This window comes from Ochlerotatus camptorhynchus, unplaced genomic scaffold, assembly GCF_037179485.1.
Source record: "Ochlerotatus camptorhynchus isolate MF236.1 unplaced genomic scaffold, CSIRO-AGI_Acam_v1.1 ptg000036l, whole genome shotgun sequence".
Classification (NCBI taxonomy): Eukaryota; Metazoa; Arthropoda; class Insecta; order Diptera; family Culicidae; genus Ochlerotatus; species Ochlerotatus camptorhynchus.
Genome location: NW_027040527.1, coordinates 492,576 through 505,357, shown reverse-complemented (window position 1 = coordinate 505,357; position 12,782 = coordinate 492,576). Strand labels below are relative to the sequence as shown.

Here is a 12,782-nt window from a genome sequence, read left to right as displayed (position 1 = left end):
GTGTCAATCGATTCTCCTGCTATTACACTATATACTGTCCGAGTATAGGATCAAATGCCATTTCTAAATTTATTTACCAGTCAAATTGCTTTTTGACGTAATCACCTTCCGATCAAAATAGTTTTCGATGTTACTTAAGTCACCCAATTTCTATGGAGATGCCGTTTGACTTAAGTAACAGCGCTGAGAAACCCGTGAAAAGTGTACGTTCGTCGTTTCGCTTTCTCATTATTAAAGTGAATAAATCGAACTGTTTGTTGCTAAGATGATTTCGGTGGTCCTAAAATGATGAATGATCTGCACGTAAGGAGACGTAATTGATAATTCTCCCGAATATCCTGGTAAATACACTTTGACTTAAGTAACAATAGGGGCCACCAAACGACGTATAATAACTTTTGACTCAAAAACCAGTATTTTTTAGCATGAAAGCTAGTGATTTGCATTTGTATGATTAAAACCCTGCTAAATATGTTAAACATTGACTATGAGATTATATGTGTTTACTTGGAAATAGGAATAACTTTTCGGTCATCAAAACAAAACTTTATTTTTCTCGGATTGGTGCGAATGTTACTTACGACATAATGAAAATTTGCTTAATACAGTGTAGCCAGTAATCAAGTTATTTTTTCCAGCGAAGGTGGATATACATTAAGGTGCTCATCCATTCCCAACAACAACTTCATTCAGTGTATAGGAAGAAGTGAATTACATGATTGTTTACATATGATATAAATAGTCGAGAGCAATAAACTCGAGATTCTCGAAAACAAGCCCTTAAAATAGTATTCTGTAAATAAGCGCTAAACGCAATCATCACATTAGAATAATTAATTAACAAGAACAAAGATGAAGAGCCAAAGGCTAGACAATTGACCACTTTATCAAGCAGTTTTGGCGTGACTTTCTACCAGAGATTTCACAAAACTGGACCAACTAATTTCTATTTTTTGTGAAACGCACAAATGTTGGCTACTTTTCTCGAGATTCTAGAAGAAAAAATCTCAAAATAATGTTTTATTTCAAAGTTCGAGTGGTAGTAAATGTCATTCTAACTGCTCGAATGAAGTGGTTAATTGAAATGTAAAACCAAATGTTGAAACTTAAAAAACCAGCAAATAAACGTAAATTTTACTATTAACTCGAGATTCTTAATCTAACAGCTAACAACTGATTAGTAGTGTTTATTTCATAAAGATGTTTTGCTTATCGACGACGTTTTCGGTTGTACCATAGAGGTAACTCTAAGACTAGTAGGTCCCGAAGAGACGTGCTCAACTTTTTGGCTCACCTCTGGTACTATCTTCGCGAGTATCTTCGGTCCCAAGCTAATCGATTCACCCCTCAAAACATAGGAAAATCCACTAAACCCTCATTTTATCTGTCAAAATTTCATAGAGAATCAAAACAAACATTGTGTAGTACTAGAATTTTGACTAGAATGGGTACGTTAATCGATTTGCTTGGGACCAATAGGCTAGTCAAGTAGTGAGCCAATTTAAAATCGTTAGTTTCGAATTGATTATTGCTACAACCCGAGGTACAACCATAGAGGTAACTCTAAGACCACTGGGTCCCGAAGAAAATCATTATTATTTTTGGCTCACTCAGTACCAGAACAACGGTCCCAAGCAGTCCCAAGCTATTTCACTCACCCCTGCATGTTCTGCATGAATCCACACACCCCTGATGTTATCTGTCAAACTTTCATAGCGAATCAAAACAAACATAGTGTAGTAATAGAATTTCAACTAGAATAGGGTACGTTAATCGTTTGCTTGGGACCAATAGGCTACTAAAGTGGTGAGCCAATTTAAAATCGTTAGTTTCGTATTGATTGTTGGTTTTACTTCAACGCTAAAACATTAGCGCCATCTGTTGAGTACACTGTGGTGGGCAGTACGCTGAACAGATGGCGGTGGTGTGTAAACGTCAAACGCAAGGAAATTGTCTATGCGCGCCACACACGGATAGAAATCTCCTTATACCTTTTGGCAAATTTCTATAGCTAATTATTCATAAAATTTATAAGTCAACTAATAAGCAGACGCCTTGCAATAAGTAAATGAAGCCCATGTGTTAAATGAAACGTATAAGCGGTCACACATATCTTTGATGCATTCTTATAGGACCTATGTGGTTTGTCTTATGAAATGTAAGGCTGATGTTTTGGCAAAAATGTATAAGTGAAACACGTGAATAAAATAATTGATTTGCGATTCGTGCAGGTGGTGGTACCAACTAGAGTCGGTGTATAATGAGTCACGCCAAGAGAAAAACAGTTAAACTCGCATCACGGTTTTCGAAAGATTCCCTTTCTTTTAACTTGGCAACAGAGGACTTCTAACTCTACAAATAACTTCTAGCGAAAAAAATAATAGGGGCTGTAGTAAATCATTATATTAGTGATTTTATCAAATTATCTTAACAAAAAATAGTAGAAATTCTCATTACTTATCATTACCAAACGTATCCCATGACAATTGAATGCTCACTGCGTGTTTACTGTCATTTCTTCGATTATATTTTATATTTTTTGCAATACCTTTCGTGGACCTTTCATAGCATCGTAATGTTTGTTTACTTTGCACGATAGGTAGCTGATTCGACAGTTCGATAGGTAGACTTGGCTTCACTCTTAGCGTGACTCATTATACACCGACTCTCGTACCAACAATCAATACGAAACTAACAATTTTAAATTGGCTCACTATTTGACTAGCCTATTGGTCCCAAGCAAACGATTAACGTACCCCATTCTAGTCGAAATTCCAGTACTACACTATGTTTGTTTTGATTCGCTATGAAAGTTTGACAGATAAAATGAGGGGTTAGTGGATTTTTCTATGTTTCGAGGGGCGAATCGATTAGCTTGGGACCGAAGAGAGTACCAGAGCTGAGCCAAAAATTTGAAAACGTTTCTTCGGGACCTTCTTGTCTTATAGTTACCTCTATGGTGGTACTACCAACTACGGTACTTTTTAAATTGACCGTTAAATGCTTGTTCGATGAACAACATGCGAGGGTTATGTCTGTTTGCCTGTGCATGTACCATCAACCGTGTTTGTTGCTAACAAATGTTCAAACATTTGTATCATTTTCCATGCACTTGATCGGAACCTAGCTTTGTTGCAGAGAGAGTTTGTCATGACAATCGTCGAAAGAGATTTTTCTATATTGGGTTGATGCACGCTCTAAGGAGGGAGGGGGGGGGGGAAGGTCTTAGGTTTTGTGACAAGCAATGCATTAGGTATAGGAAAAACGTCACGATAGGGGGGGAGGGGGTAATTTTTTGCTCTATTTAGTGTGACATAATTAATGCATGGGCCCTTATTGCTTACTATTTGTGTTTTGACTCCCTGGCAGAAAGACATATTTTCTCCTGTGGGAGCGGAACCAGATTCAGGCGAAGATTTTCTTTGTGATCGTGCGTCACATGATACTTGATATACTAATATGCATGGTACCGAAGACAACAAATCAAGAAGACTGGCAACTCTTTCATTTTCTCATAGGAACGCTATGAGACAGGTACAATCGCGTCATCTGCCGTTCAAAGGTTAACGCTGCGAACGAATTTGATAGCAAAGATTACATCCTCAGAAGAAGGATTTGTGTATTTGCTCATTTTTCTATGTGTTGCTTCCACCTTCACTCACGCGCAGCGCTATTGTATCTGTCGCTTGGATTCTGTCAAAGTTGCCAGTCTTCTTGATTTGTTGTCTTCGATGGTACCATCATTGTCATTTTAAAAATATAGGAATCTTTGAAGTTCTTTGTTTTTATTGCCATAATCATTGATTCCGCAGCAAATGCCTAGGAGAATATATCAATAAATAAAACATTGGTTCGAACATCTATGTATGTGTAAATCAACTTGATTTGATACCAGCTGGAGCATCTCGATGGATTAAACATTTACGGTTTTTTAACCCATCGCATGGAGCTCTGTGAAGAAAGACAGAACAGTTCCTTTTTCGACTGGTTCTTCGAATAAAGTTTTACGCTAGTTTGCCAGCGGTAGCCCTCGAGAGGAAATGTGACAAAAAAGGAAAGATCGGCGATGGAATTTTCAAACTTATAGACGCCAGGTTTAATCGGACAGCGCAGATCTGGTTCCATACTTTTGAAGAATGAAGCCCAAAGACCTTTATCATCGTTGATGTACCGGCAAACGTTGGGCAAAGTCACTTTGTTGAAGAGCTCGCACGTCTTCATGTCCATCGTGCATCGGTTGGGTATGACGGCCAACTGTGGGCACAAATAGGTTAGAGTTGAGTTGGTCATTACATCGACAGTGATCTTATAAAGTACCTCCAGTGGCTCCTGAATCGTTTCCGTGACGGTGAAATTTCCGTAGAATCTTACAATGTTGCTTGCTGTTGTAATATTAAGAGGTCCAGGAAATTTTATCACATATTGATTGCTGTTGGGCGTAGAGCAGATTGCAGCCTTCTCTTGGACAAACTCTTTGACTCGCTAGAAAATAATAAATGAAGTTCGTTTCATAGCGGATCACCAAGCATCAAGAGCTTAAACAAATAATGATCTGCACGGTCGACCGATTTAAAATTTGAGTCGAATCGGCTCGATTTCGTTAACAGTGGATTTTTTCCCTCTATTCGGGATATAAATTCACTGCTATCAGTTGTTTGATCAATTGTGGTATACCCCATGTCCATAATTTAGTGCATGTTGTATTACTCCATCACTATTCAGAAATTACAAAAGTACTGTCAGAACTGTTTGTATTAATTTAGCACGGATAATGTTTTAGCAGGGACTGCGGGACTGCTTAAAATGACTAAAAAAACATTTTTGTATATTTTTCCCAGATAAACATTATTTTTCGCTACAACCTTGTCTCTGACATCAATTTGATGAGAAGTGCCGTTTCAATGTTGCAAATAATTGAAAAGAAAAAAAAAACAAATCAAAAACACCATTTTGAAAATGGTACATGATCCAAAATAGCTGAATTTTAGCAAAAATTTGAATTATTGCCATAACAAACAATTACGCAAAGTTTCATACAAATCGGAGAAGGTCGAGTTTTTGCGATTAGTTATTTGACGTGGAACATTAATTTTCAAATGAATAAAATGCATTTTATTTCATTGCTGATAAACTGTTACAGTTGACGAGTGTCCAGAACACATTTAAATTTGACTTACTGCACATCTGCTGCTATTGATGAACAGAGAAGCTAAAATTATTACACTGAACACTATTTTCGTGGGCGGTCGGTGCATTTTGGATACTGAATGAATTCTATTTTGATGTTGACTTTTATACGACTTTTGTCAAATAATCGTGAAATGTCACAGTCCGTTGCAATAATTTTGTTATCAATGATCTCTCTTCCGTGGTTATTAATAGACATTATGCCAAATTTAATATGTGCGCTTCACTGTTTGATGCACATCATGCCGTGTAATTAGTTTAATAATTGACATTCAAGGTAATCTACGCCATGTAAATTTGCCATCCGAGTCTTCTGGACATATATTATTTAGGAGGTCTGAAATGCATTAGAAATAGTAAAGAATGTGTAGGATTATCTCATTAATTTAAATATATAAAGCTGTACTGTCTTCGACAAAGTTGTTGACCTGGGCTAGACCAACAAGCTTGCATCATTGGGTATAGCTTTAATTTTGAACTACACCGCTACTTATGACTTATGACGGGTGCTATATTATATGAAATTTGGGTCCAACATAAAAAAATCTCAAGATCATGGTCAGGTCACGGGGTTTTACCTTTAGACACGTGAGTGAAGGTTTCAGGTATAGATCAACCGGATTAATTGGGTGCCTCCAGGGATCAATTGGAACTCCGTCGAGGTCTCTAAGCGGTGGTGGATAGTCCTAAGCACAGCGTTAGATTGTCATTTAGGGTCCTGGTAGGTATTTTGAAGACGCTAGTTGGCTATTGGGGTCTTCGTATTTTAGCATACCTAATTTGGCGATGTTTCATTGCACCTACTAACTTTCCCACAACTTTCCTTACAATGAAGGGACTTTTATTTCGTTTCCTTTTTTCACAAATATCGTTTGCACTTGGGTTCGAGCACTTGGTTTTACCAATAGCTAAAGGCACTTCTAACAGCTTCAACGACTAGAGTGGAAAAGATCAATTTATCTTTGTTGCTCCTGTTGGGACGTTACTAATTCGCGACAGCTCTCGTTTACTCCCGTGGCAATTTAAGTGTGTTTGAGTTGTATGTACTTTTACAGTTTACACATTTTATGCATTCAACAAACAATCATAGAATTTATATTACGAATAGGTTTTTATTAGGAAATTTGGGAAGCTGGGTAACAACGGCCATTTTTCATATGACCATGATCACGAGATAATACACAGCACCTCTCATAAGTAATATTATAGTGCCTCTAGCGGCGTGGTTCCCAATTAAACTTGCTGCCTTAGTATGTATTTTGTTTTCATATTTACTGCATTACAAACGTACACGATAATAAAAAAAAAATACACAAAAATATGCTACTCAAATTTCAGTATATTGCTTAAAGTCTCCCGTTGGGTAAAAGTTGAACCGACAGGTCAATACTTTTTACTGATAGGTTGAGCAAATATTACAATACCTAGCTTAGAATAAAAAAAACTTGTAATTATGCCCTTATGATAATCATGGAGATACCAAAATATTGAAAAAATGAAAGAAATACATAAGTCTAGATTATCTTCGATATTCTCTAAAACACTTGCTTTTTTAGGATATACATACGTGCTTCATATTCATTGCATATTATAATACGTTTTAACGGGTTTTGCTAAGAACCTTTATTTTATATTTTACAAAATAAGCACAAATCCAACACTACCCAACGCTAACTTTATCAACTATAGTTCACGTTGCGTAAAATAAACTTAAAATTGGATGAAAATATTCTCCGGTGTTATTGCAAGCTATGGCGCCATAATTGTTTCGATCTTTTACAAGGCAAGTTGGTGTTTTGCTGTTCTGAGCCCCTGGCTGATTTGGGTAAACCTCCGACCAGCAACATTACAACCGTTTTAGTTGGCAGTATCTTATAAGCACAAACGAAGTGACAGACGGAGCGGCTCGAAAACTTTGATGACTAACCTGCTATTTCAATTTTTCAGTGTACCACATGGCAACACCACTACTACTGGATTGTACCACATGGCAACACTACTACCTTCGGTCCCAAGCTGATCGATTCACCCCTCGAAACATAGGAAAAACCAATAACCCCTCATTTTATCTGTCAAACTTTCATAGCGAATCAAAACAAACATTGCGTAGTACTAGAATTTCGACTAGAATGGGATACGTTAATCGTTTGCTTGGGACCAATAGGCTAGTCAAGTAGTGAGCCAATTTAAAATCGTTAGTTTCGTATTGATTGTTGCTACTACTGGATTGTACTAGCATTTTCACCAAATGTATTAGAATGTTGTGGTTCTATCTCTTTCACTCTACTCAAAACTGAAATGCATAAAAAAAAAAAATGACAAAATGATACACTCTTTGCACACTGTCAAAGAATCATTGTACACAAAATCAACTTTGTTCAAATCAAAACAAAAAAACTAACCCATCTGGTGGATGATGGCACAAGCTTCCAAGAAAATTCTATTACAGTGAACCACATTATTTTAATGGATTTCTTCGCCAGTTAGTCGTCTGTCACTTCATTTGTGTTATAAGTATGATGTTATTTTAATAACATTGATTGATTTTTGGTTATATATTGAACTTCAATCTGCAGCATTGACGGTGACGGATTTCACTTCACTTGCGGCGTTTTTTTTCGGTTTTGGCTGAGGTACAGTCTGATAACCACTTCAGTTGACAACAGTATCTGGTAAAGTCTGGAACGCGTAAAAATTGGTCAACTTCAAATTGGTGTATTTCTGTTGAAAATGCATAAAAAACCTGAAATGCTGTTTTCAAAATGACGTCCAAGCAAGAGGAGCAGCATGTCAAAATTTTGCTCTCGCAGCAAGAGAATCCGACGTTCTCACACGCCAAGTTGGCAAAATTGCTGGATGTGGCCAAATCGACCGTGACAAACGTTTTAAAAGTGTTCGGGCAGCGTCTGTCGACCACCAGGTAGCCTAGAAGTGGCGACAATCGTAATCCGGACGTGGCAGCGACGACGAAGAAGGTGGCGGTGAAATATAAGTGGAATCCTAACCTCTCCATCCGGGGACGTCGCTGGCAAGCTCAATGTCTCCCATACTACTGTGCAGCGGGCCAAAAAACGAGCCGGGTTGTCAACTTTTAAGAAGGTGAAGGTGACGAACCGAGATTACAAACAAAACACGTCGGCAAAGCAGCGGTCCCGAAAGCTGTATTCGAATCTGCTCACAAAGTTCGACTGTGTCGTCATGCACGACGAAACTTATGTGAAGGCGGATTTCAAGCAGGTTCCGGGACAGGAGTTTCATACCGTATCAGGAAAAGGGAAGGTGGCTGAAATTTTCAAAACCATCAAACTATCGAAGTTCTCGAAAAAATATCTCGTCTGGCAGGTCATATGCACGTGTGGTCTACAAAGCGGCATTTTCATTACTACGGGAACCATCAATCAAGAGATCTACGTCCAGGAGTGCCTAGAAAAGTGGCTGCTACCATTTATAAAGCAACATAATAGACCTGTGCTGTTCTGGCCAGACTTGGCGAGCAGCCACTATGGGAAAAAAGGCAATCAAGTGGTACGATGCGAACAACGTGGTTGTGGTACCCACATACTTAGAAATTACTACTTTTGCACGAGACGTAATTCAGCTTTGACGTAAATCATGGAACGTAAACAACCATGACATGTAAAATTAAGTGTCCTGAAACTGAAACATATGCAACTCGACGAAAAGTGCGTTTGATTGTATTGATTTTCTTGTCCTTTCCAACTGATTATTATGTCAAAAGGGAAGCTTGCATGTGTCGGTCTCAGGGAACTGAAATTTGCATGTCTTTCATAGTGTGCAAAGACCACAACCCGCCCAACAGCCCAGAAGTCCGCCCTATCGAACGGTATTGGGCCTTGGTCAAACGGAATCTCAAAAAAACTAATAAATCCATGGAAAACGAGTAGAAGTTTAAATCTAACTGACGTTTGGCGACGAATGTGCAAAATTTAATGGAATGGGTTAAGCGGAAGGCACGGCAGTTCAGATTTGGCAAACCAAAAGAATAAACGAATATTTTTTCATTTAAATATATGAATTGAACTATCAAAAGAAAAATAAGAAAATTTTTGTGATATGAATTTTGACTGAAAGAAACGATTTTTTTTGTCGACCAATGTTTGCGCGTTCCAGTCTTTAATTGCACTTGGATTAAGCTTCCACTTACCTTACGGCAGATTTTCCGGGTTTGGCTGAGCCACCGGCAGACGGTAGTACCATAGCCGTTTTAACCGATGGCAGTATCATTTTTGTATTTTGATTTGGATTGATTTTCAGTGATCAATAAAAATTAGTAAAAAAATGTATTTTTCTTTATTTGATGGTTGAAACAGCTTCTTTTTCCGTTTGGTTATTCTTCATTGTCATAAGATTTTTTTTACAGATTTATATTTATCGTCAATCCTTTAAAAAGTCTTCTATTGTTGCCCCAATCGTGGCTTTATTTGGCTGGATATTCTTCTAATCATTTTCACCTACCAGTAAGTTAATTTTACTTAACGCTGGCTTATTTGGGACTGCTTCAATTTACTTATTAGCTAGTTTCTCCAATTTACCCAAAATTAGGTATATATACTTGATCGCGCACGGGCTGGACCCTATTTACGTTGTGTTTACGGAGAACTATATAAAGTAAAACACGACCGTTGGATTGGCCGTCCTGCCATGGCGGAGGCATACGAACTATAATTTTATTTCTCAAATACAATACAAAAAAGTACACAACAGAAAGAGACACTTGTGACTACTACTGTAGCGACATCTGTGTGAGGATAGATGTACCCCTTGAGCTAGTAGGATAGTTGCGCATGTACTAGACGTTTGCACAAACATACTCCCCCCTCAAAACCAACGGTTTTCCATTGATAAAACGGATATTGATGAGATGAATATTCCGAATACAACACGAAGATGAACGACAAACACGATAACTGCACATGTATCCGGCATACCCACTCGCCTTTTGGAGTGAGCATGTTCCTTGACCAGAACTGTCCTAGTCCATGGTGAGTCAGGAACGTACATGCTCAGCTAGATGGCTGCCTTGAAGGCCACACCATCGTAGCTGGAAGTGGAGCGGCATCCTTGCAGTAGTGTATCGCGTTTTTCACTTCACATATCCAGTGGTTACATGGACTTGAAAGCGTTGCCCGCAGGTGTCACGATTGGTCACGGCACCAAATTATGATCGCGCACGGGCTGGATCCTATTTACGTTGTGTTTACGGAGCACTACATAAAGTAAAACACGACCGTTGGATTGGCCGTCCTGCCATGGCGGCGGCATACGAACTATAATTTTATTTCTCAAATACAATACAAAACAGTACACAACAGAAAGCAGAGCTGCCAGGTGGTTTTATAAAAAATCTGTATCCACTCTATTAAAAAATCTGTATTTTCTGTATTGACGATTTTTTTCTTAATTAATCATGTTTTGTTGTTTTACAAATACAGTGCATACAAAATAACCATAAAAAGTGCTTAACCACCTATTCGGGCTATCGTACTAGCCATACGGGATATAATTGCGCCATTTGTGATATCGTCCGTACTTATTTATAAGAGTGATATGAAGCCGTTTGAAAATGTATGGAGATTTAAGTTTCTATTCATTATCTTCCTGATAAGCAGTTTTAAATGCAAAAAAGTGCACGAGTTCATTACTATTTGATATTTTTAATATAGATGAATACAATTAATTACATCATTTGTGTGGTAGTTACACCGAAAAGTCGAGAGATGTCGCCCCGCCAGTGCTGGTAAAATCATTTTTGCAGTATGGAGAATATCAGAAAATCCGCAATTTCTTACGAAACACATTTTCAATGCAAGTAAAATGTTTACGAGTACTTGTATTTGTACCATTTTAATGTGCTCGGGCACTTTTCTTGTATTTAACATACATGCTTATATTGGAAATATTCAATTAATACTGTAAATCCCCATACAATCTCAAATCGTTTACTACCAGCTCCATCTGCATCCGAAAGCGGTTGGTCCTCTGGTTGTGAATGCTGTCAAAAACACCATAACATGATTAATTGTCGATGGAAATTTGATAGGTTCCCGAGCAGAGGGTGAGAACAAAATGAAAACAAGAATTATGTTGTTTTCATTATTCCTGATAACTCAAATTGATTTCATTTTGATGGAGTTGATGGCTAACAGAACAAAAATGAGAGCTAAAAGATATGCGAAGAATATCAAAATTATAACATGTATTGATATTAGTGAGAACTGCTTGATAACTTATTTTGATATAGTTTTTTCTCAAGCATTTTATAAAAATCTGTATAAATCTGTATTGTAATTTAAAAATCTGTGATAAATCTGTATTCTGTATCGGGTCTGTATTAAGATTAAAAAATCTGTATAATACAGATATATCTGTATAAATGGCAGCGCTGACAGAAAGAGACACTTCTGACTACTACTGTAGCGACATCTGTGTGAGTATAGATGTACCCCTTGAGCTAGTAGGGTAGTTGCGCATGTACTAGACGTTTGCACAAATAATACAATTTACCTTATTGAATGATAGTCCAAGGTTGAGTTAAAAGAGGCAAATTTTTGGTAGTTTTTCATTTCCGTGTGTTGAAGATTGAACTGAAACCACAACCCGAGCAGGAGTAAATAACTAATGGAAACCTAATTGGCAAATCAAAGTTGGCACTCGTGGAGAATAGAAGAACTATGAGAGTGATGATGGTTTCAAAATTTTACACGGTGAGGTATACGAGTGCAATCTTAAAAAGCTTTTATTTTGCAAATGGAACATTTTATTTAAATCTGGTTGATGCTATGTTAGTAGAAAACTTAAGGACTACTCAATAGACAAATAATACAGAAAAATTAATTTCTTTTCAGATTTTTAGGTGTACACATAGATTTGAGCTTTTCTACCACTGTAGCAGCAACCAGATTTAAATAAAATGTTACATTTGCAAAATAAAAGCATTTTAAGATTGCATTCGTATACTTCCCCGTGGAAAATTTTGAAACCATCATCACTGTTATAGTTCTTCTATTCTCCACGAGTGCCAACTTTGATTTGCCAATGCTGATCTGATACCAACATTTGGTGTTGACCAGCATGACATAAGAGGTAAAATACCAAAGAATAATACCAAAAAATTGCATGCAAAATACTTTGTAAATAACAAACATTGATATTTGGATACCAAAAGAATACAAGTGTGGTATTGTTTTGGTATTGCATTATCATAATTTGGTATTGAAATGGTATTGTGAGAATATTTTTTGGTATTATGTTTTGGTATTTTACCTCTTATGTCATGCTCATCCATATAAATTTAAGATATAGAGATATTCGTTCCTGCTCGGGAAGGCTACCATTCATTACAGAATTCATACCATTACATTTATCAAATTGAAGTAGAAAAACCAGTGCTGCATAACCTCGGCAATTCATGCTGATCCCAAGCACCTTTTGATTTAAAATTTGTATGGGGATATTGGTTGAAATGTATGGAGAAATAACATTACTTCACTCTTTCGTGCATAGAACTGATTCAGCAAACTCGATTAAGCTCAGAATTTCAGCACACGTAGTTCAAACTATAAGGAAAAACTATT

General features: G+C 37.2%; 2 protein-coding genes across 2 annotated transcripts in view; one reads left to right on the top strand and one right to left on the bottom strand.

Moving 5' to 3' along the window:
• The window catches only part of LOC135710422 (transmembrane protein 65), a 620,863-nt gene that overhangs the window by 194,728 nt on the left and 413,353 nt on the right, over window positions 1-12,782 (top strand). The window lies entirely within an intron of this gene.
• On the bottom strand, window positions 3,901-9,432 carry LOC135709761 (uncharacterized). Its single transcript, XM_065232149.1, has 3 exons — window positions 9,358-9,432; window positions 4,318-4,482; window positions 3,901-4,254 (listed from the first exon to the last, which is right to left on the bottom strand). Exons 1-3 carry the CDS (start codon window positions 9,430-9,432, stop codon window positions 3,922-3,924), a joined length of 573 nt encoding a protein of 190 aa, XP_065088221.1. The 3' UTR covers window positions 3,901-3,921.

Coding starts and splice junctions, on each gene's coding strand:
- LOC135709761 (XM_065232149.1), bottom strand. CDS start 9,432: ATGATACTGCCATCGGTTAAAACGGCTATGGTACTACCGTCTGCCGGT. Junction 4,483..9,357: donor CCAAACCCGGAAAATCTGCC/GTAAGGTAAGTG, acceptor ATTATTTTCTAG/CGAGTCAAAGAGTTTGTCCA. Junction 4,255..4,317: donor CGATTCAGGAGCCACTGGAG/GTACTTTATAAG, acceptor TTGTGCCCACAG/TTGGCCGTCATACCCAACCG.